Source organism: Manduca sexta, chromosome 21, assembly GCF_014839805.1.
Source record: "Manduca sexta isolate Smith_Timp_Sample1 chromosome 21, JHU_Msex_v1.0, whole genome shotgun sequence".
NCBI classification, from domain to species: domain Eukaryota; kingdom Metazoa; phylum Arthropoda; class Insecta; order Lepidoptera; family Sphingidae; genus Manduca; species Manduca sexta.
In genome coordinates, this window is record NC_051135.1 from 15083653 (window position 1) to 15107357 (window position 23705).

The window sequence follows — 23705 nt, forward strand, 5'->3', positions numbered from 1 at the left end:
AAAGTCTGCAGGTTATGTGGTGTCTGTTACGAGGTCTAGTGCTTGCGCGCACGATACCATACCGTTCTAAGGTCCCGGGTTCGACGCCCAGGTCGGGTAAAATGTATCAGAAGCTTAGTATCAGTCCGGAGACTTGAAGTTTGTACCGGATAAGGCAATAGGCTTGCCCTCTAACAGGCGAAAAGAGGATGCCCAAGTTACACTTCTGCCTACCCAATCGGGAATAAAACTTTTATGTGTGTTTTGTCTATGTTGCTATATATCTACAAATATGTTAAGGTTTAAAAAGCTAATCCATCCCTGTTGTTGAAAGTTAAAAACAAATTGCGCTGCCAGTCAGTAGCCTATGTCCTTTCTAGGTATTAAACTATTTCTATACTAAATTTAACAAAAATCACTTTAGTAATTTTTAAGTTATCGCGTTCAGACGAACAGACGAGGGGTGGGATTTTTTTAAACATTCGTCGTTGTAATAACAATGCAATAAGCTCTCTCTTTATCTCAATAAAGAACCCCAATTTAGGAAATAAAATAAAAAAAAATATCATTATAATCGACACTTTTAAAATAGAATTACGGACAAATGAAGAATAGTTCAAATAAAACTTACAATTCTTTACACCTACACTAGAAGTCTAGGACAGACCGAGTGGATTACATGAGAAACACCACCATCCTGAACGTGCACTAACCACACTGACCATGGAACACTAGTCCACATATCCATTAAACATATTTAGCATAATAAACAAACGAACAAACGAAACCACATACAAAGTTCTTCACACAAAAGTCTTGGACGTTAACGCGCCGGTATTTGACTTATAAGACTCGAAGCAAAGCCATCGAACAATGAAAAATGTTATATTTCAATCACCTACAAGCTAAAGTGGCGTAAACACGAAACTGCGAAAGATCTCTGTTTTTTTAACTCACTAACACTTGCGTACCAATTGGGCATGTATTTAGGGATATTTGAATATTTAAAAGTATTGAGCAGATGGCTGCGGCTAAATAAGTAACGTAGGTGGCACAAGTAACGCAGTGGTTGTGTTGCTAATCTGTAGCGTACATATCCCCGGCGAGCGCTGATTAGTCGGATGTGGTCTGGCGGAGGTTCTAGGAGTGTGTAAAGATGAAGAACAAGTTCAATCCCAGTACAGTCATGTTTCGAAGGTAAGAAATCTATATACTATTATATAAAGCTGAAGAGTTTGTTTGTTTGTTTGTTTGTTTGAAAGCGCTAATCTCAGAAATTACCGGTTCAAACTAAAAAAATCTTTTTGTGTTGGATAGCCCTTTGTTCGTGGAGTGCTATAGGCTATATATCATCACGCTATACCCAATAGGGGCGGAGCAGTAATGGCTAATCTCAGGAACTACCGGTTCGAACTGAAAAATTATTTTGGTGTTGGATAGCATTTTGTTCCTGGAGTGCTATAGGCTATATATCATCACGCTATGACCAATAGGAGCGGAGCAGTAATGAAACATTTTGCAAAAACGGGTAGGGAAATTTATTCGTTTTGAGAGCTTCTGTTGCGTGCGCTGCGTAAACGGTTAAAGTTACACAACAATGATGTATGACGGGATTGTTCCTGTTAGAAAAGATTCTACAAAAATATAATATAAAACAGTCTCCGCTGCATCTGTCTGCCTGAACGTGTTAAACCCGAAACTACCCAACGTATTAGGATAAAATTTTGTATAGAGACAGTTTGAGACCCTGGAAAGAACATAGGCTCCCGAGAAAATATATAGCTTGACTTTTATAACGGAAAACTTTAGCCCGAAAATCTTTATAACGCGGGCGGAGCCGTGGACAAAAGTAGTAAATGATAAAATCATAAGGTAGTGAGCAATTTGTGTTTCATTCTGCCAGTAAATGAAAACAACGTGAATAAAACCTACAGAACAGAGAGATCTCCAAAAGAAATTAGATCAGTATGATAGGGAAAATTCCGTGTTGTTTTATTAAAGAGGTTCTTGCATAAGCATAAAATACGGGACTAAAATTATCACCAAATTGTCTTCAATGAAACAATCGTAAATTAATGTATTAACATGATCTTAAACCTCATACCATTTCGTGTTCCAGTCTCGGAATTCCGTGCAAGATGATACTTTTTCGCAAGGAAAAAAAGTGTTGTCGCCACCACCACTTAGGGGCAGGAGGGGGAATGGGTATATTGTTTTTACCAGTCTACACTCGGGAGTATAGCATCATCAGAGCGAGGGTTTGACCAAGCCTCTGACCCGGTATAAGCCACACCGGCATTTCAAGCAAAACCCGCGATGGCCATTTTCGACGCATACGGGACGGCCCAGGGATATCTTTTTCGTTTGGAACACTGTACAATGACTCATAAATCTAGCTGGAACAAATTATTGTACTGAGTCCCCATATTAATAGTAAACCAAACAATAATCCGCAAATCCACTTTTAAATTTTAACTGAATTATTGCACTGAGATAGCTGCTCTGAACAGTCATATAAATGATAACCCTAGAACGTGATTCGTTAGTATCCCTATATTTACATGTTACTTGCAACCCTGTCAAGTACAACGTGCAATGCCCCAATTAATGTAGTGTAAACAGTTCACAATAATCAGTATTTTTCATTTTCATGTTTAGTCAAACAATGACTCAACGAGAGAAGCGATTCGCTCAATCCGAATTAAATACACCGGACATTGCGCGGCTCGACATTCGTGATAACATTATCAACTCTCTAGATATTTCCTATTAATATCATTATTATCGACCATTTCTGACTAAAACGCTATCATCCAATAAAGATCGTTTTCTATATTATAATTTTTTTTATGGAAATACATCAATTTAATTCGATAAACGATTTAATTTTCATGCAGCTCGAGTTAGATTATTTGTCATTCTGCCCATGTCCCCTTTCCCCGCGTTACTCATGCGCCGTAAAACTACGCAAGGAATGTACGAGGACGTATATGATCGATGGAGGGCTTCAAGTCTTTCCTAACAGAGATCCAGAAATTTCGGTTCCAACAGGCCGGCATAATTGTGTTTGACTGCCGAGGGGTAATCATCTCTCGTCAGTCGACACCCTATTGGACCCCACTCCATTAACCATCAGGTAGGCACACGTTACATATTAAAACGCTAATTTTATCAATAAGAATAGAGTAGACGATATACATTCTCTTGCAATTGTTTACACAAATATGCTTTTAGCCAGAATATTACGATTACAGTAATAATATACGTGTATGCCGGAAACAAAAGAGACAGCCGTTATCAGTGATAAGGGCAGCGATAGCAAGGTCGCCGCCAACGCTGCAGTAGAGATAACTCTCGCCTAATGTTCTGATTCCTAATGTCTGTGAGGGTGTCAAGGTCGAGTTCTAAGAAGGGGCGAGCTTATTTCACTTTATTTCTAGCATCTGGAACACATCCCACCACTGCATGGATGTGTAGTTTTATTTTTATTTAAAAAATATATTACCAGACGAATAAGCCTGGTGGTAGTCGTCACGATTGTCCGTAAACAATGGCACTCCACTGCACTGGTCACCCTGAGACTTGAGGCGTTGAGTCTCATAATCTCCAGTAATTACGCTACAATATTCCTCAAACCGGAACACAGCAGTGTTTGCGCTCTGATACTTAGCGGTGGAAATAGACGTTGCGGTGGTCCTATCACCAGTACTTTAAATTGTTAAGCACTGCGTGTCGCTACATTTTGTTCGTCAGACATTTAGTTTTAAGTCGTAATGCACGGTAATTACACTGGATACTGAGTACTGTGTTTATCAAAACAGACTAAAATAATGTCTGCAAAATTGTGGTCGGCGGCAGGATTAGATAATATTATACATAATATTTAGCTCTGTTTCATGAACTGTGTCATTGTTGGGCACGAGTTTCCTCCTATTAATGAAAGGAATAAGTCCATTGCAGTCACGCTGGCCTAGTGCGGATTGGAAGATTTCACATACCCTCAAAGTGCTTATAGAGAATTTCTCAGATACGCAGATTTCCTCACGGTGTTTTCCTTTACCGTTAAAGCAAGCGATCATTCACAAACAATACACAGACAACTTTAGAAAAGTCAAAGGTTGGGTGTGAACCTGCGGACATTCGTTTCAGCAATCTGTTCCATACCCAATTAGGCTATCGCCGGTTTTAGAACCATAGTTTATATTAAATAATTTTATAACAAAGAGTATTCATAAACTCCATAAACTAAACATATCTAATACATACATTAATTATATTAAAGATCCTTAACTAGAGACACTACAACTTGCAAGTCACGATTAAACGAAATGAACAGTAAATACGCTCTAATACCTGCCAGCATATGCAAGCAGTCACAGACAGACGTATAACACCGCGCATTGAGGGTCAGCAAGTCTCAAATAGAAAGAATTATTAAGTCCACGAAGGCAGACGCTGTTTCTCAAGACATGGGCAAAGCCACTGTCCGCCATGTCAATTTTTCTTTCAACCACGTTTATCAAAGTTAAGGAGCTGAAAATATTAATGGAGAGATCCGCAGTCTAGCGAATACCGAAGCCAGCTCACGAATATAAAAATACCCAGAATTTAATTAGTTTTTACAGAACGCGATGGAATCTGCGAACCGGTAAAACACGATATTTTTTGTTAACGCTTCTCATTAAATAGATCAGTACCGTTATTTCCATTGAATTTGCATTTCGTTTTTAATTTTAAGGCGTATGGTAGTTCTCTTGCCCGCATGAGTATAATTGCTAAGTACTGGGAGTTAGGTACTACAACACCATTTGTTTCTGTTGTTTCAAAATTCACTTAGAACGAGAATGAAGCCAGTCCCTAAGTATAACTAATTATTTGGGGAATTAAAATGTGCAGCCGCCGTCCAGCATTATACACGAGTATATTTACATCTTTTGTACTTGTACTAATAGTTTTTGGTATGCTTATAATTTATTAAACAAATCTACATACTTGGCATTTACTACGAAAGCAACATCTGGCTAGAGGTTATTGAACTCTTAACCTAAATAAAACTATAGGATTCACATGCGTTTTTTTATTATATACGGGGCAAACGAGCATAATGTTAAAGATATGTTTCCGACTGGATACGGACATGATATGGGGAAATCCCTCTAAGTACTTATTTCTGTTCGCTGTGTGCAAGCTGTTAGGCATAATTTTTTGGAGTAAGTGGAGTGATTTCCAGATAATGTTGACTCATGAAAATGATGTTGCTCGCCAGTCATCATTATCATGCCGGCCTACTTGTAGTTTCAAAATATATATCTAGCCTTTTAAATGTCGGACAGTCGTAGAATTACGGTATAGGTCTCCAACCTAACACAGATCTTATTAGGACCTATTGAATCGGAACTACGAACATCAACCGCTTGGATTGATTGTAAAATTTTGTAGTTCTGTTCATAACATAATATAATGCTAGCGCCTGCGCCTGAAGAAGTTATTTCGGTGCCGCTATATATTTTTGCGGGATCAAAAGTAGCTTATCTCCCCATATTCTTAAATTATTTCCATAACAAATTTAATCAAAATTCGTCCAGTGGTTCAACCATCAAAAAAAAAAAGCGTAACACACAGAGTTGCTTCTGATTTATACTAACTTTTGCTCGCGGCTTCGCCCGCGTGATTGTAGTATTCCGGGATCCATTTTTTCCGACTAAGTCGTAATACTTGGTACGTATCGTTATATTATGACCAATATTACTGTAAAGTTTCATCCAAATCCGTTCAGTAGTTTATTCGTGAAAGAGGAACATACATACATCCATCCTCACAAACTTTCGCATTTATTATTCGATTGCGCAATATAAGAATAACTGCAGTTTACTTTTCTAGGCACGTCAATCGAAACTGACGTGGGCACAATATATTTGCGAAGAACAATTTACATAAATAATTTGGCCGTTATTATTAACAAGGTCATGGCGGCGGTTCATTGCAAAGCCAATGAACCGCCCACGTCATTGTGAATGATCGTCAATTTTGGAAATTAGCAAAGTCCCGTATTCACAAATGTTAGCTAAGAACGGAGCAATGCTAATAATAAGCCCATTTTTCAGAACTTTTAACATAACAGCCTTCTCAGTACGTTGGCATAGGAAGATATAATTCTTGAATTGGCTCTTAGATAAACTAAGCTGAACAAACTCAAAGAAAACGATATTTGCAGACATTATGCGCTTGCGCGCGCCATAGGTCCTCATAGTACTGTTTATGAATACACGTGAAAGTATCTAAGTAGAAAATCCAGTTATTCTAGTTTTAATTTTAAAATATTTTATAAAATAACATCGCTATAAACTGTCTCTTTTGTTTGGTTTATTTAAAAAAAAAAACAACGATAGGACTGGCTTACAGTCCTTTCGGAGTGTAAAGTAATTTTACTGTGAACAATAGAACACGCTTAGCGTAGTTTCGGAGTCATTGTAAAATGTCATTGTGTTCATAGTCATTTCTATTTCTATTTAGCAAAAACGTTTGGTCCAAAAAAAAGCTTTGTACATAAAGAACACAAAGTCGATATTAATTTGCCCGAAAGGCGCAAAAATGTTTCCGAATACACCAAGAGTACCTAATGCCAGCATGATGCTAGAGACGGTTTAACCTATACGGTGTAATACACCGTATTTGAAACCATGATTATCCCGGGTGGGTTAGCCAGGAATCTTCCCACAACTGAACAACCTATTTATTTATTGTTAAGTAGACTTGCAACTAACAGCATATTTGGCACGCTGAATATCGAATATTCGGCGAACTTTTTCGTCAAATAGCCAAATATTCGCCCGGCGCGTGATGCAAGCTATATCAACATGACTGTTTCTTGCTACGACACGTCCAAAGGAAAACTTAAACTTAGTTTCGGCTTAAATACAAAAAACTTATCTTATAATTTTACGTCATAATCTTTCCTTATTTGTACTCATGATATGTAAGTTTGAATATGTTCTACAACATTGATGATTACAATAAAAAAACATTATAATAAAATAAATAAAACTGTTTTAATTTACCAATTAAAATAGGATACACCAACTTCACAAGATATCAAAACCATCTTAATGCAATGTATAAATAAGGTTTAAAAGCTGATGCGCTACACAATCAATACTTAATAAATTATAAAGCTACGTTTATAATTTCCATCAATATTTACTTTCCAATTTGAATTATTAACTTTAATAACCTTGGGTTAAGTTTGACTTTTGAGTGACAAGGTATGTCGTTACCGCCTGTTAGCCACATTCAATCAATTTACGAAACTACTTCGTAACTAATTGTATTTACATGAATCCATCGAGTATTCTACGAAAAACACTACAAATCAATCATCGATATATATGTACCTATTAAGTTCTAGATCTGGTGTTCCGAACACACACAACTTAAGTGTACTGCAATCCGGTATTGGTTGCCATTTTACTTATACTCTATTTAAAGCGCTTTAGCGCTGCATGTTTAAAGTCAAAGTTAGACGACGATTGATGTTTGAGCGCGGCAGGGAACTTTAGTTCTTAAACTCTATTTTGAACAAATAGTTTACATCGACATTTGTGTCTATAGAATATACGTCAAAGTTATAAATTATACAAAAACTTTATCAGAAGAATGTTTCTCGATTATATATCATTAATTTATTATTGAATAAGGTGAAAATTATATTAATTTTAACTGCCACTAATTAATTAATACACATTTGTATTAATTATAGTGTTTTGTCGAGCATGTTGCATGATTTTTAACGGCAGAGGATGCGAGTCAAAAAATTGTTTCACTGGTAGACGCATAGGTTCGTTAGACTCTGGAACAACCTAGAACTTTATTCCATCTAGACTTTTCCCGAGTAGTCAACGCAGAAATCATTAAATGCCATTTCTGTCTTTACTGTGGTGTGTCGATAATAAAATTATATTATTGTTTTATCAAATACCAGAATTCGTCTGCAGCATCGATTAGGTGAAAATATTTTTCCGAGATAGATAGTAGCCTACAGCACTTAGGAGGGATGCAGATTACTATGAGTGAAATAAAATCAGAATTAGTTTGGCAGTTCCTGCGATTAGCGCGTTTTAACAAATAAGATCTTTGGCTTTATATAGTATAATATATAGGTTAGTATATATTCATATATACGAAGGTCCATCTGTGTAAGTACCATCTCAATGTCTATATCTGCCGTCAAGCAGCATTGTACTTGTACTGTGCTGTTCCAGTTCGTAGGAGATTTCCTGTATAAATTTACTGAGCATTATAATACCTAATACCGCATGCCTCCGGGTGTCACCGGCAGTTCAATGTAATGCAGTGGATTGTAAGTTTGAAATGCTATATGCATGGTCGTATTTCATCAGGCGAGCAACTCGTCTCGTCGTCAAATCTTACTTAATATAACAAATACAAATTGTGAAAAAGTTGCGATATTTGTAAGAAGTAGACGCAGCAATCGTTGAACAGATTTGGATGAAATTTGACACACGGATAGACCATGTCCTGGGTGTTATGTTAGCTTATATATTTGTTGAAGCAAATTTGTATCCGGTTATTATTTGTTATTGTGGGAAATATTAAAATTTTTGATCCGAATTTTAAGTATATGGCATAAAGCTGATGATGCTTCGGATAGATACAGAATTTAAGGGATTTTTGAAACGAAAGGCTATTCGCGCGAGCGAAGCCGCATACAACAATTAATTTTTGTTATATTCAAATGTCACCCAAAATAAGCCTTGCAAACATACTTCCTTTTCTCCTTGTTCCTGATCCTGGAGCGTGGCGGCGTGGTGCCGAGCAGGTCCGCCTCGGCGCCATCGCCCGCGTCCGCTAGCAGCGCCTTCGACGAAGACCGGCTGTGACGAACGATAACGTCCCGGGTGTCGCTGGAACAGAATTATATGAGCTATTTAAATTTTCGAAGACAGTACAGAAAGGAAATTCCACCAGCGAAAATCTAGCAAGAATACCAGTTGCATATAATATGAGTCATGACACACATACCATCTTTAACTTTAAGGGGTAGGCAGAGGTGCAATCAGTGCACCCACTATCGCAATGTGTGTTCCATCCCACCTCGTGATAACAGGACGAGACGGAACGAGGGCGAGCCAATCGCTATACAATGCATAACCAGTTCCAACATGGGCAATTAGAGTATTGGGCCAATTTTATATATTGCAATTATTTTGTTATACCAAGCTACTTCTGAACTTTGTACAAATTTTATGTAAAATTTGATGACTCTATATTATTACAATCCGATCTTAAAAAATTGTACGACTGGTGCATAACTAATAAAATGTTTCTTAATCCTGCGAAATGTTATCATATCAAGTTTACATTAAAACGTAATAAAGTGAATACCACCTATAGCATTGCTGGTGAAATCTTAAATGAAGTATCCCAAGTTCGTGATCTTGGTGTGGTTGTAGATACTAAGCTGAAATTTACTAATCATATTGATAATATTACTGACCTTGCCTATAAATCACTAGGTTTTGTTATATAGAAATGGTAAAGAATTTAAGAATAAATCTACTACCCTAATGTTGTATAACAGTTATGTAAGAAGCAGACTGGAATACTGTAGTGGGGTGTGGAGTCCAGTTTATAAAGTTCATTGTGATAGGATTGAGAGAATACAAAAAAAAATATTAAGACATGTAGCTTATAGATTTAGGCCACCTAAACATGTGAAAACTTACACTGATAAAATTAAATACATAACTTTGAAAGACAGACGAGATCAACTTAGTCTTGGTGCTTTTGTATAAAATAGTCAACGGTGATATAGATTGTCCACCTCTTCTCAATAAATTCTCTCTTAATGTACCTACTAAAATCTCTAGATACCCACGTCCCTTATTTAATTGTAGATTCAGCAAAACAAACCTTGGTAATCACTCGCCTGTCCCTCGCCTATCCAGATTATATAACCGAATTGTAGAAAATCTAATTGTATTGACATATTTAATGACTCGCTTTCTATCTTCAAAAAGAAAATATTGAACTCGCTTGTTGAAACCTAAATCTAGTTTTATATTCAGTCTTATATTTAGAGTATATTGCACTTATGGTGCAGCCAATTGTTTACTGGTATGTAATAATATGTTCATGCTGTGACAGCCTGTAATTAAAACTGCACTGCAGCAATTATTTACTGTAATGTTACAAATAGTTATGTATTGTGTATGTTTTGTTGGTCGTCCAAATAAATAAATAAATGTCTCTACTAAAATATTTAAGGACGAGGTATAACAATTAACTAATCTATGCACGGTAACTTATATTGATTGGCGACGTCATGAAATAACACATTAGAATTCGAGTGGTGTGAATTCCAACTCCATTGTTCTTAACTACGAACACTAAGTATTTGTTTTCGATGCATAAGAAAATTAATTCATCCGTAAAACAGGAAAACTCTTAATACATACATAGTACCATGCCTCTATCCCAAAGCGGTGTGAGAGACTATGGATTGCCATTTTGTACGATTCTGGCATACTTCTCCTTGCTTCCTCCACCTTCATCAATCTTTTCATGCATTTCCGCTGGTTCAGGGTACTTTTAATCTGTTTACTAAAAATGACAGATATCTGACCTTCGAAGGTTCGGTGCCGTCGACCCCTACCGGCTCTTCTATCCACATTTGCCTTATATATCCTCTTTGTCAGTCTCCTATCATCCATCCTCTTCAAATGCCCAAACCACTTTACCACCCTTCTCAATCTTAGTAACTATATCCTCTGTTATGCCACACATGTCCATCACGGTAATATTATTCTCAATTCATACATGTATAATTATGTTATTTAAGTATGTTAACATTGTTGCCAGTCACGTGTTTATTTATGCTAATAATAATTTACCCAAACACAACGAACCAAACACCAAGGTCGCACAATTATACACATCGAAGTAAATTATTGTAAACCAGTAGTGACAAGTCATTAATTTATTTCGCTAATACGATGGACGTTGTGATTTTCAAAAAAAGGAGAATTTAACAAAAAAGGCATCTTATTAATTCCCACTAATCCTCCCATTGGCTAAAAGCGAGTTATACTATCTGGAAGGGACTTCAAAGATTCCTTACTCACATTTCCCACTTGGATTTTTTCAAAACTATTTGCTCGTGTCTGGGTACCCAGCGTAGACATCCACATTTTGTGATAAAAATTAGGTTTGGTGACTTAATAATTAAAAAAAATGGTTTGCCGTAAGTAAATGTTGCTGCACAAATCCAAGTCAACCCATTCATGCCATAGACAATGCTAGGCGAACATTTGATTTACTACATTCAAGAAGTGGATTTACGATAAATACCGCTGCGTACTAACCGAGATAATGTTTGAGTTTAGATATACGTACATAACACCTTTGGAAATCTCAAACAATGAACCGGCAAAAAACATCAAATTGATATAATAGTTATTTTTCTTTACGTCAAAACGTCTCATCGGCTATAATCAACCATAAAATCTTTTAAAATATTCTTGTTCTGGGTAATCCCCTTTCTGAGGTTATTTCTTCAAACTGTATATTACGCCTTACCTCTTTGGTCTGAATATAAGAGTCTTGGGCCGAGAAGTCCTGACTTTGAATCTTGAGTCCTTCAACACTTTCCATCCAGGGGTCTTTAACACGAATTTGTAGTTACTGATGCCCTTAGACAGGGTTAATATCAAACACGTGGACAGCCAGTCCAAAAAAACTCAATCACAAGGTATGGTAACGATCTAGGTTATGTTCAAGTAATGATGCGAATAATTTGGGTTCATAATGCAATAGGGCAGCCGAAAGTAGAATATTCCGTTTTGAAACAATACATCTACTAAATTTCATTTGAGTGTAATAAGACTATAACTTACTCTCCTCGCTGTTCATCACTAAAAGCACCTTTATCCACCCCATAATGGATAAAGGCGTGATTATATCAACATAATACTGATATTACGGGCGCATGCAACGCGATATTCGCTCGGTCAGGGTACAACCACATGCGCTTACCAAGACCTGTTCTATGTAAACAAGTTTCGTCCTTGGTCGCGGTTACACGATGACCCAACGTGTTGGGGATCATTAACTCGGTAACTAAACTGTATTATGTTTCATCGGAACTTGCTCAACTGCGATATGTTTTACAAATATGCAAGATTAGGGGTTCTATTTTTGAGTTAACCGACATGATTTTGTTCCCAGGGCGAGCGAACAAAATTAGAGAGAATAAATTTCAAAAAGAATTTGCACCATAAATATATGGCGATAGACTACCCTCTTGTATCATAGGAAATATATAGGAAATATGCTCGACGATCCGGTGTACGTGTTGTCCTTTAGCTAATCTTCTCGAACATAAATGTGCAGATTATTAGACTTAGATGCAACTGCGAATAACTCGCACTATGACATCATGAAAAAACCTCAGCGAAGTAGCAAATTATTTGCATATCTGCCTGCCATTTTGGAGATGTAGGTGTTATAACATTGTTTCGATTACTCATATTTCGCGAGTTGTGGAGTTACGTAATCACATCAGAAGAACACGGCAAATTTTGCTTGGCAACACTCTCTATACACCGGAATTCACTTTCACTTTCCGTATGTCTAGACCGATGCGACCTTGGATACGATATATATACACGAGAAGTTTTTAAACGTGGTGACAATGTGACTCAAACTCGATCCAGTCGGAAACAGTATACTTTTACATACAAATGTTAAACGTTGAAGATACAGAGAGAGCTCGTTTCAAATCACGCGTGTAAGGAAAGTGAAAAGCATAGGCCCTTACACTTCCGGTGGAAAAGTCTGGACTAGGCTAGATGTTGGGAGTTCACTAACCTAGAAAACATTCCGTTTGGTCTACTTTCACCACCGGGATTTCTAGACTGCTACGAATAAGGAAACATTAAAAAATATGCTAAAAGCTACATTTTCTAGGTCATTCCCTCTTAAAAACCAGATTGTCGAATCAACTTTCATCTCCGTCACTAGCGTCCGATAGTTACTTTTTGCACCAAAATAACCTATCTTGATTTGTTGGTTCTTGAAATTAAGCTTCCCTATCCCCAGAGGCGGCTCTAGCTCATGTGCCGCCCGTGTGCAATCAATTCCTTCGCGCCCTTTAGGAGACAATGTAATCTTTAATTTTGATAATATTAAATCAAAAGTTATTGAGTAAAGTAAAGAAGCCGCTCGCCGGCCTTAGCCCGGGCGCAGGTTGTTTGAGGGCGCCAGTGTCGCAAGCGACGCATGTGTCTTTGAAGGTGTCGTGTCTGGGGCCCAATCACACTGCGCCCGTGTGCAGCGCACATCCTGCACAATAGGTAAAACCGCCTCTGCCTATCCTTTTTATAATTGACCAGGTCAATGCCGGGCAGTCTATATCACTGTTCCGTTCAATCAACTTTCACCCTACGGCACAGATTAAATTTCTAGGCAGACGGACCTCCGTGACCTTTAACAAAGAGCTTATTTTTCCTCAACGGCAGACTACGCGTCAATACATCCATACTAAACATTCATGGACGTCTTTGTACACTTATTGAGTGAATCACTTGCTTCATTATTTTTTCTTTATTAAATAGTTATGTGGAATGTAATCCACTCGTTATAATATTAGGGCCTTGTAGCGGAATGTATAGAAGCAATTAGGCAGGCCGGCACAACTGTGCCGACAATCGTGAGATACACCTCTCGCTAATCGATATTTTTCTTGGACTGCACTGCACTTACTAATTTCCGTTAGGTACGGTGAAGTCAAATTAAATAGATATCGATATTTTGTCATTTTATATTTTTTCTATTGACAGTTCGTGGAGCTGAGGGAGTTTCTTACGCAGTTTCTTCATCACAGCGATAACACACTCCGAAACGGTGGCGGATTAATGAACATTTATAGAGCTTTGAAAGAAAAGACTATTAACTAAAAATAATAATAATTTTAATGGCCGAAGGTATTGATACAATAAATACCTACACATACGAAAATACAGCTTCGAACATTAATAACAGTGAGACGGTTCATAATGTATTCTTATGTTTATGCGAAGGTTAGACATTAAAATTAATCAATATTTTTGGATTTTATCACGGTTAAAATCCGAAAAATAATATAATTTTAATTTTATTGAGATGGTTCATCGAATTAGTATCATGTAGCAATTTATAATAAAAATAACATTTCATGCAGACTATATTATAGAGAAGATAATGAGTTTTATTTATCCACAGTTTATTTGTGGATAAAACTCATTATCTTCTCGGGGATTTTGGTATGAATTGCTAGTGGGTAGCGTTCTATTGAATGTAATTGCAGAAATCTGCATTAACAAGTGCTTCTTATGTTACAGAGTCTCTTTAAGTCATCAAAAGTCTGAAATAAACAGATTTAATCTGATTAAGACCGGTTTTGGATTGTTTTTGCAAATTTTATTGCGTTTTTTATTTGAAAATTTTTTTGTCAAAAAGAAAACACAGTAAAATTACTAGTGTTTCAAAAATATTGATGGGGCCTACAATCATAAATAAAAAGACCTTTAGCTAATGCGAGTACATAACATTGAGTACATTAAGGAGGTATTTAAAAGAGTGTTTCGGCGTGAAGTATTTTGAAGCCGGGATAAATACAGAGTATTATCTAATAATCCAAATAGACGACCGCGGTTCAGTGTTTTGCAGGACATTATGATTCGATATTCCACGGGATTGCAACTTGTTATGCGGTTCGGACGTAAAAAAAGTCGCAGCACTCGGATAGATAATGCCAGCTCTGGATGGCACACTACCGGCACATTATATTTTTTTTTAAATGACACGTTCGCCAATGTAGTTTCGCCATCCTTGTTATAGGCATTGCGTCGACTGAGTGGTGAAGCTCGACTAATCTCTGGGAAGGAGCACTAGTAACTAGTCAAAACTCTGATACCGTGATTTTAAAAAAATATCATACAGACAGAATATTGCAAATTTCATCATAATTCATAACAAGAGACTTTCGGCTGTCGTTATGTATGCACATCGCCGTGGCAATGAATCATATTGTAATGATAGCATTGATAACCGCGGGCCGACAGCCGTATCGCATTATAGACCGTTCAGTGCTGTTTATAAAGTTCTTATCATAATGAAGCGATGTCGAGTGGCAAGATAATTTCGCTTAGCATTATCCGTGAAGAGATTAACTTACTGACCCGATGGTTAATGGTTGTGATCAGAATAACTCTCAAGTGCTAGTCTGTGACGTTCTATGGAGTGAATGGACTACCTTGATTGTTGTATAGTTAATTGGCTGGTAAATGATATTTGCGAGATGCAGACCCCTTTTGACAAGACCATTTGGAAATCTTTAGAGAGCCCTAAGTTTTGCGGTTGACTTATAATTCTCTGGTATGCCAGATTCCTACTGGATAGGTACTTCTTATGGTCAATGTCCGCAGCGGATTTCTGCTGCCAAGCAGCACTGTGCAAACACTATCCAATTGCGGCATAAGTGTCATTTTATGCAGTGAGTGCTAGGCATTATGAGGCTTAATATCTAGTGACTTAGGATGAAGACCATACAGTGATATATAGGGCCTCGTAATTCAACGTTCGAATGGTGTTGCACTGTTAATATCCAGTCATGACTGTTAAGATCAGGCGAACGGCTTGACTTAAAAAATTACTCAGTCGTAGCTTGGGGTCTACGGCGGAAGTTGGCGGCGTGATACCCCCGGGCCTCCTAAAGCACGTAAAGCCGTTGGTTTTGCACCTGATCCCTTTGCAGTCTGAAGTTACAGAGTGCACCCGTGTATTGCGTACACACATGTGCATTATATCTCCTGCGTATTTAGCTGATCTCCGTTGATATCAGCCCCCATAACCGAAATTCGGCTAGGATGGATTAAAGCAATTTAGAGATAAAAAAAATTACAGCTTAAATAACAAATAAGAGGCGAAGGAAGCATTGGAACTGTGTCATTACTCATTATCGTAGTTATATGTTTTATTTTCGACATTATGAGTCATTCGTAAAAGTTGTTTCTTTGGAGTTACTAATTATTAGTCATCAACAAACAACAACATAAATAAACAAACGACTTAACAACAATTGAATTATTACATTGAAATCAAATGGATGTTATCCGTTGATTTCTTCAATCAAAATTATATTAATGACTAGCTTCCGCTCGCAGCTTCGCCCGCGTGGATTTCAGACTTCAAAAATTGAGGAGGTGCTCAATTTGTCGGGATGTTTTTTTAATGTATGGTGGTATGCAGGTGGTCCGATTGTCCGGTCAGGGTCTGATGATGGGATCCTGGTGAAATCGAAGGAAGCTTATAGCATGATTCAGTATTTACGCGTGATGGCTTATTATTAGCGTATTTCATGTATAACTTTGGTGTTTCTATACCGATTTCTATGATTCTTTTTTATGGAATATTTAATAATGTTAACTTTTTAATTAAGGATGACTGAGAGTGTTATAAACGTAAGAGTAGACAAATATAATGAGAAAGCTTCGAACTGCTAAGCTATCGGGAGTTACACGTGTTATTTTGAGTCAACCATAAAAGATAGACATATGCTGTCGTGGGATATTTTTTACATAATTTTAAGGAGAACATTTCCGTCATACATGATTTCTGCGTAGTTTTAACCATTAAGGTTGCACACGCGACGGAAGCTTAAAAATGGAGTAACTTCTCCCGTTTTCCCAACATTTCCCTTCACTGCTCTGCTCCTATTAATTGTAGCGTGATGAAAAGTATACTATAACCAGCACAGGAGTATGACAAATAATTGTACCAAGTTTCGTTAAAATCCGTCGAGTAGTTTTTGTTTCTATAACGGTTATACAGACAGACAGACAGACAGACAGACAGACAAAAATTTTACTAATTGCATTTTTGGCATCAGTATCGATCCCTAATCACCCCCTGATAGTTATTTTGGAAATATATTTCATGTACATAATTGACCTCTCTACAGATTTATTATAAGTATAGATAGATAGATTAGAAAAACTGACTGTTTTGGTGGCGTAGTTGTATTGCATACGCGGTACGGCACCGCTCTGAGATCCTTGGTTCGAATCGCGGATCGGGCGAAGTGATAGCGGGTTTCACTGCTCATTATCAGCCGGAATTTGTGCCCGATTTGGCGATAGGCTTATCCCCTATTACATTATGGGACAGAACACACTTAGTGAAAAGTGGTTGCACCTCTGCATACCTCTTTGGGGATAAATGGGTGATGTGTGTATAGTATAGCTGTATTTAAATAATGTTATAATATTGTTACAAATGACATGTACCTCAATGATAATAATATTATAATACTTCATATCATGACAATGACTACTTTAATTCTCAACAACAAATAGACACACAATAGTTTAACAAAGAATACATACATAACATCCCTATTGGGTATTGACACCAAGTTAACAAGTTCCAACATGTTAAATATTGCAATAAATTGATAAGGTTTATCTAAATAAAGTGGTATTAAAGTTGCAAACAATGAAAATGTGAAATAGATTTTATTATGTATATCCATGTGCTGTGGGATAGATTCTAAAGCATACATTTATCAGTAAGGTCAGGCTCTCTATTCTGTTTACGGGGGCATGTATGTCTTTGCAATTACGGACAATCCAATCGAAGAGCAGCTTTGATAACCATATAAGTGAATAGAGGATTTTTTGATTCTCTTACATGTATGGCTTTCAAAGCTGTTCTTTGATTAGAATGCCTGTAATTTCAAAAAGACATATTGGCCTCCGTTGACAGAATAAGAATAGAAAAGTATCTCTGGGTAGGTTAAACGGCTTTGCCATATCTGCAACTAAACAGCAATGTGCAAACACTGTTGTTTTAGTATGTATTGCATTATAGCTAGTGTAGTTGCGTACTACTGATACTTTAAAGGCAATCATATCTAAGTGACACTCAGTAAACTTTTAAGTAAAGTAATTTAAAGTTATGAATAAAAAAAGAACATAATGTGTATACTATGTACTTTATAAAATTGTCTAAAATTTTTGTAGTGATAACCTAAATCAAGCTATGCGGAAAAGTCTGACAATTGCAATTATGTACTACAAAACTCATTTTTAGTTTCTATTTTTTGCTGATATGATATTTCAAGCATCTATAAGATATTAAAACTATTATGAGCATATTGTGATAGATACTTTATTACTCAATGTTTATGTGGTGTTGCTATCCATGAAGGAAAATCAACTAAGTTCTACCACAATCCATTTATTTTATAAAAATTAAATAAATTTCTAGAAAACTTGTTATACTATTGTTTGCTAATACTGCAAATATATTTTATTTGGACTTTGAACTATAAATACTGATATCACAAGAACACACATTTAACAATACAAACATAGGTTTAAATGTAACATTTTTACATATTATAAAACTAAGTCACTTGTCATATGTTTGTCTAAACCTTTTTCCTGCCCATTTGGGATTAATGGTGTAAGTGTGTTTTTATTTAACAAATTAGTTTAGGATATTTCTATCCATAAAAGTCATTTTAACTGTGATCATTCTAAAATATTACAATATTCTTCAAATTCACTATGATTTAACATGGAAGAATTGTTACAAAAGCGGAAAGTCTGAATACTTTGGTGGTACAATGGTATTTCCAATTGGAAACTCCAGTCTTTACGCAAACATTTAAGTCAGTGATAATGTAAATACATTAAAAAAACAATTTTCGACAAGATTAAAAAATATATTTGAAATTATATTTTTAATCATTTTTATATGTTACTAGCATATCATTTTACTCTTTTGAGACATAATCAATTATGACCTTTAACCTTTAACCTCATTTCCACAATCAACTAAACTTTTAATTACCAAATATTGTACAACATTAACTATAAATTCTTTATTCAAAATTTGAAAATATATTCAAATATTTTGTGAAGGGTTTATCTTCAAGACCCTGTTTCGTTAAACTTGTTATCACTATTAAGAAGAATCGGCACAAAACCCCCTCAGCAATATGGACACTTGGTAATCTAATTAAAACGCTCTTTATAAGGCGTAGTTTAGATAGTGCGGGTTATCTACCATACAATAGATCATAAAAACTTCACAAATACCAAATTATTTCCGACAAAATGTTTTCAATAATTCCTGTTCAAGTCATTAAACCTCGTCATATCATAGTTCGTTCTTTAGGACTTAAAAATTCCGAGAAAGATCAGATAAGTAATGGGACCGGTCATCAACCGATAGTGAAGAATCGCATAACCTTAGCACGTCCAGTTACTCACATGTCATCAGAACTATCTTCTGAGTCGTACATTGCCGGAATCCGCGTCTTCTTCCTCAAATTAACACCGTCCATTATCAAAAACGGAACGGCAAAGAATTCGAAACGTAGCTGCCCCCGACACTACCACATCACTATTGTCAGTCACATAATAAATAAACATATTTAATCACCGGCAACTAGGTATTTAAAGAAACACTTTGTTGTAATAACCATTTTTACTACAAAATTATTGTAAAAACACTAGTTTTAAATGGGAAGTCACGAAACAACACGCACGTATGCCTCCCCTACGTACTTTTTTGAAGTGAATGAAAATTCAAAAAATGAACGATGACGAATCAATGACATCTGACAGTGACAGTGCGTCATTAGATTATTGACATTGACATATGTAATCGTTCAGAAATTATAGTTGATACGTATGATATAAAAAAATATTTTTCGGGACGAGAGCGAAGAATTCAAACAAAAACAATCTTTTATATACTTGTTTTTATATGAGATAAAACAATTTAATTTCTTTAAATATAAATTATCCAGTAAAATATAAGGGCCAAACGTAGTTAGGAGCGTCGTATTTGTATCCAGGAAGCCACGGCCAGTAATATTGGGGTTGTGTTGCAGTTGTAGTAATGTCTTCGGATGTATCATATTTTTTATAATTTCTAAACAACCGTCCAGCTACCGTGGTATGCACAAGTATTTGAATTAGCAAAAGACACTTTACTAACGTCATTTTGTAAAATGACTGTTTCCATCGACGCTGAAAAAGAAAATTTACTTGCTTAAATATAGCTCTATTATTTTATTCCGTTTATAAAGATCTAGTATAACATTCAATTGAGATATAATTTTTTTTTTATAAATTTGTCATCACCCCAGAATGAATTTTAACTTGCGTCTGGTGTTAGGTGAAGCTCAAGGAAAATATCCACCGACAAATAATAATAAGTAGAGGTAAGGAGGTCTGGCTACCTAACTAACCTAACTAAAAAAATGTTAAGCAGGTGGTTTAATTATTGAATGGATTGACCACAAAACCGTATTTGAAATACTAATATATTTTCGACCTCATAGCGCTGTTAGCTACCTATTAGTCACTTATTCATTTCAATATGTTCAAAATCATTTCTATGTATTGGATTATTTTTTAAAAAGAGCAAAGAAATTACTATATTATTATTACTTGTAATAGTTATTAAGTAGCTTTACAATTACTCACTTGCCCGCTGGCTAAATTATCGACATCTGCGGGAGATATTATTTTTTTTGGTAAATACCTAGGTGACTACTTAAGTATGACAAAAAATACATATACATAAATAATTTCAATATATTTATTATCAAAATCATATACTTAGTTATTATCAGAATTTATAATAAAAAATAAATTAATCATCACGGCTTCGCTTTTTAGCGCGTCGTAACCTATGTTTCACTTCTTCCAACAATTCCCCACTCTCCTCATGACTTCCAATCAAATTCTTCTTTTTTCCAATTTCGAGCCAGTCCTTTGCTCTTTCCTTTTTTATTTTTTTCTGGTATACCACATACCCATCCTTAGTGACATAAGAAACAACTGGAGTAAGAACTTGTCGCCTGCCTTTCCTCGGCCTTCTCTTAGCTCGGAAGTCGAAATCATTTGACCCTGAATCTGATGCCTCGCTATCTGATGTTGAATCTTCGTAATGCCTTTTTGGAACTCGTCGTTTCTTCTTCATGTATTTGGTCGGTGATTTTTCATTCTTGGAGTAGTATGGCATTACTACCATGGGAATTCTTGGTTGCTGCATCGACAACGGCATCGGCATTGGCATTGGTAGTTGTTGCGGTGAAGGGGGTAACGGCATGGGCGGCAATGGAGGCATTGGGGGCATGGGTGCGCCATCAGGCGTTTGTGGTGGAAATGGGAAAGGTAAGCCGGGCGGCGGCATGAATTGGGCAGCTGTATTTAGTATCAAAGATAAGGTCAGTAAACCACACAGCCACGATCGGACAGCCATCTGAAATAAAGTTTTAGTTAATGAACAGGGTTCACCAAAGTTTTATTTTTTATCATATGAATTTATTAATTTAACAAAAGTTTTAAAATTTAACAGTTACCTAAGGGTATGGAGATACAACTTACTTGTGCCAAGGTCAAACTCAGAGATATTTAGTGCACACTACCGGACAAAAAACTGAGTCCAATGCAACTCATGTCATATTCCCTTACCGCGGTAATATTACGATAAAAATAAAGAAAAGAGGTAAGGAACAAAACACCCAGGCTATTAGGTCTAATATAATTTACCTTTAATTTGATTTAAAGTTTTTCAGGGCATCACCAGTGTTTCTAGTTGGGAATATCCACCTAAACTGTGAAAGAATTTGGTTTCAAGCCATTATATAGTTTCAGATTTTAAAGTACAATAGATTTGCATGTGTTACCTAACGTTGGCTATTTGTGTTAGATTTTGGTCGATTCATTCAAAGATTTAAAAAATTCTTTAATTATTTGCCTGCTTACAGTATGCTTTTATATTTCTTATGTAGTTTTGCAATAAGGTACTTATTTTATATATCTTTTGATTCTGAAGAAAATTTTAATAGCTCATTCTATAGGTAAAATGGATTTCTTTTAAATATATATAGTCTGATTATAAATGGCACCTATCATATCCACAAATGAAGAAACATACTTGCTGATATTTAATTTATAATCACAGCCATAAATCTACAATACTTTGTAAAGCCTTTATAGGAGAGTTAAGTATAATAATTTCTCAAATTGTGCTAAAATTCGGAATTTACCTATATTTCGAAGCGATATTATGGGGAATTTACTAAAATTATCAACGACGAATTTGCAAAGACATTATCGGAAGGGGTTTCCCAAAGCGGAAACAGAGAAGGTCACGGGAGGTCAGAGTAATTAATTAACCGTTTATTTTTGTTATAAATATCTTTCCACTAACTAAAACATTTTTTTATGACTCATAGTCTAAAATCTAAATGACATGAACATAATGTGTTACCTGATCAAGACACCACCCAGAGTTCCTTAGGATCATCCATAAATTACGACTCTTATCATTGTGGTCTCACAATCTTAACTCTGCTACTTAGCAACAGTAATGAACAAAACAGTGCTATGTATCTAAACAATTGAATAAAAACCTACGGAAGCCATTTTCTCAATAATAGTCAAATAGCCCATCAGTGTATATTATTTATTTTTATTATAGTAGTAGAGGCTAACATGTAAGGATATAACAAATCTAATGGACGACATGAACTACCTAACAGTAATTGATCCCTGACTATAAAGTTATGAGTATGATAATGAAGTTTTTAAATCCCAGATAACGACTAACCTTTGATAAACTAATATCTCCCAGTCCTTTCATACGGTGATATGCTTACCTTAAGTTTTCTGTCTACCTCTCGATACACAAATAAGGCGTTATAGACCAGCCGTATCTCGTAACAGCGCAAGTGGCTTTCAATACCTATTGTCGAAGATTGCATAAAACCTTCATTGTGGACGTTAGTATGAATGTTTTCTTTTGAACATCTGGCTGAAATTACAAAAGAAACCGAAGTTCTGCTAGAAACGCATTTAGTAGTTGAAGCCGCTTCTGGCAGCTAATGGAACAGAGTAAGTTTAATTACAAAAAAATAAAGCAATTTTTTACCTTTAATAAAATTTACATTCTTTTAATGGTATAATGGTGATATTTGTTAGAAATGACACCGTTAAAATGTTTTCAATGTTTCTGCAAATATAAGATAAGAACAAAATTATCAAAAAAGTTAAGTAATTACTGTATTTATTTTTCAGGTAAAAATGTATATGTTAAGATGGTACTTTATCATAATAAGTACCACATTAACTATCGCAAAAGAGCCTGAGTTGCCATTATGTCCAACCAATATACAATACTTTCCACAAAACCTACCGATGCACTGTAGGATGCCAGCCAATGGAGAATTCCCGACACTACAACAAAATTCTGAAGGTGCGCAAATGCCCACTCTACCACCGTTTTATCAAAGTCCTCCACCTGACAAGATGCCAGTGCCTATTCCCGTTCCTGTACCTCCTGGAATCCCAGGACCTATGCCATTTCCTGGCCCAATGCCAATGATGCCCATGCCAGCTCCGGGACCAGCACACAAACTTCCAGTTATTGTTATGCCATTCTATTCACCTGATCCTTCATACAAGAAGCCACAACCTTATCGTAAACCTAAGCAAAAGCAAAACGAAAGAAAGATGGCATTTACAAGAAACGGCATACAGATTCTGACGATACTAGTTATGATACTGATACCGATACTTCTAATGAATCAAGCGATACGTCATCTGAAGGAGGATTTTGGAAGAAAAGACTAGGACGCGATGGAA

At 36.0% G+C, this 23705-nt stretch overlaps 2 protein-coding genes and 1 long non-coding RNA gene across 3 annotated transcripts in view; all 3 read right to left on the minus strand.

Annotated features, from left to right (window-relative positions):
• The window catches only part of LOC115442227 (mitogen-activated protein kinase kinase kinase 4), a 65909-nt gene extending 46522 nt beyond the window's left edge, over positions 1-19387 (minus strand). Inside the window, exons 1-2 of the mRNA XM_037441171.1 lie at positions 19314-19387; positions 8763-8900 (exon numbers count right to left, since the gene is read on the minus strand). Of these exons, the coding sequence (XP_037297068.1) occupies positions 8763-8900; positions 19314-19387 (212 nt within the window). The remainder of the gene's footprint in view (positions 1-8762; positions 8901-19313) is intronic.
• A 403-nt stretch (positions 19388-19790) lies between these two features.
• On the minus strand, positions 19791-20683 carry LOC115442246. The gene is made up of 2 exons (XR_005112706.1): positions 20538-20683; positions 19791-20078 (listed from the first exon to the last, which is right to left on the minus strand). It is a non-coding gene; the product is annotated as an uncharacterized LOC115442246 (long non-coding RNA).
• A 23-nt stretch (positions 20684-20706) lies between these two features.
• Positions 20707-21249, minus strand: LOC119190108 (anther-specific proline-rich protein APG-like). Its single transcript, XM_037441172.1, has one exon. It carries the CDS (start codon positions 21247-21249, stop codon positions 20707-20709), a length of 543 nt encoding a protein of 180 aa, XP_037297069.1.
• Between the last annotated feature and the right edge of the window lie 2456 nt (positions 21250-23705).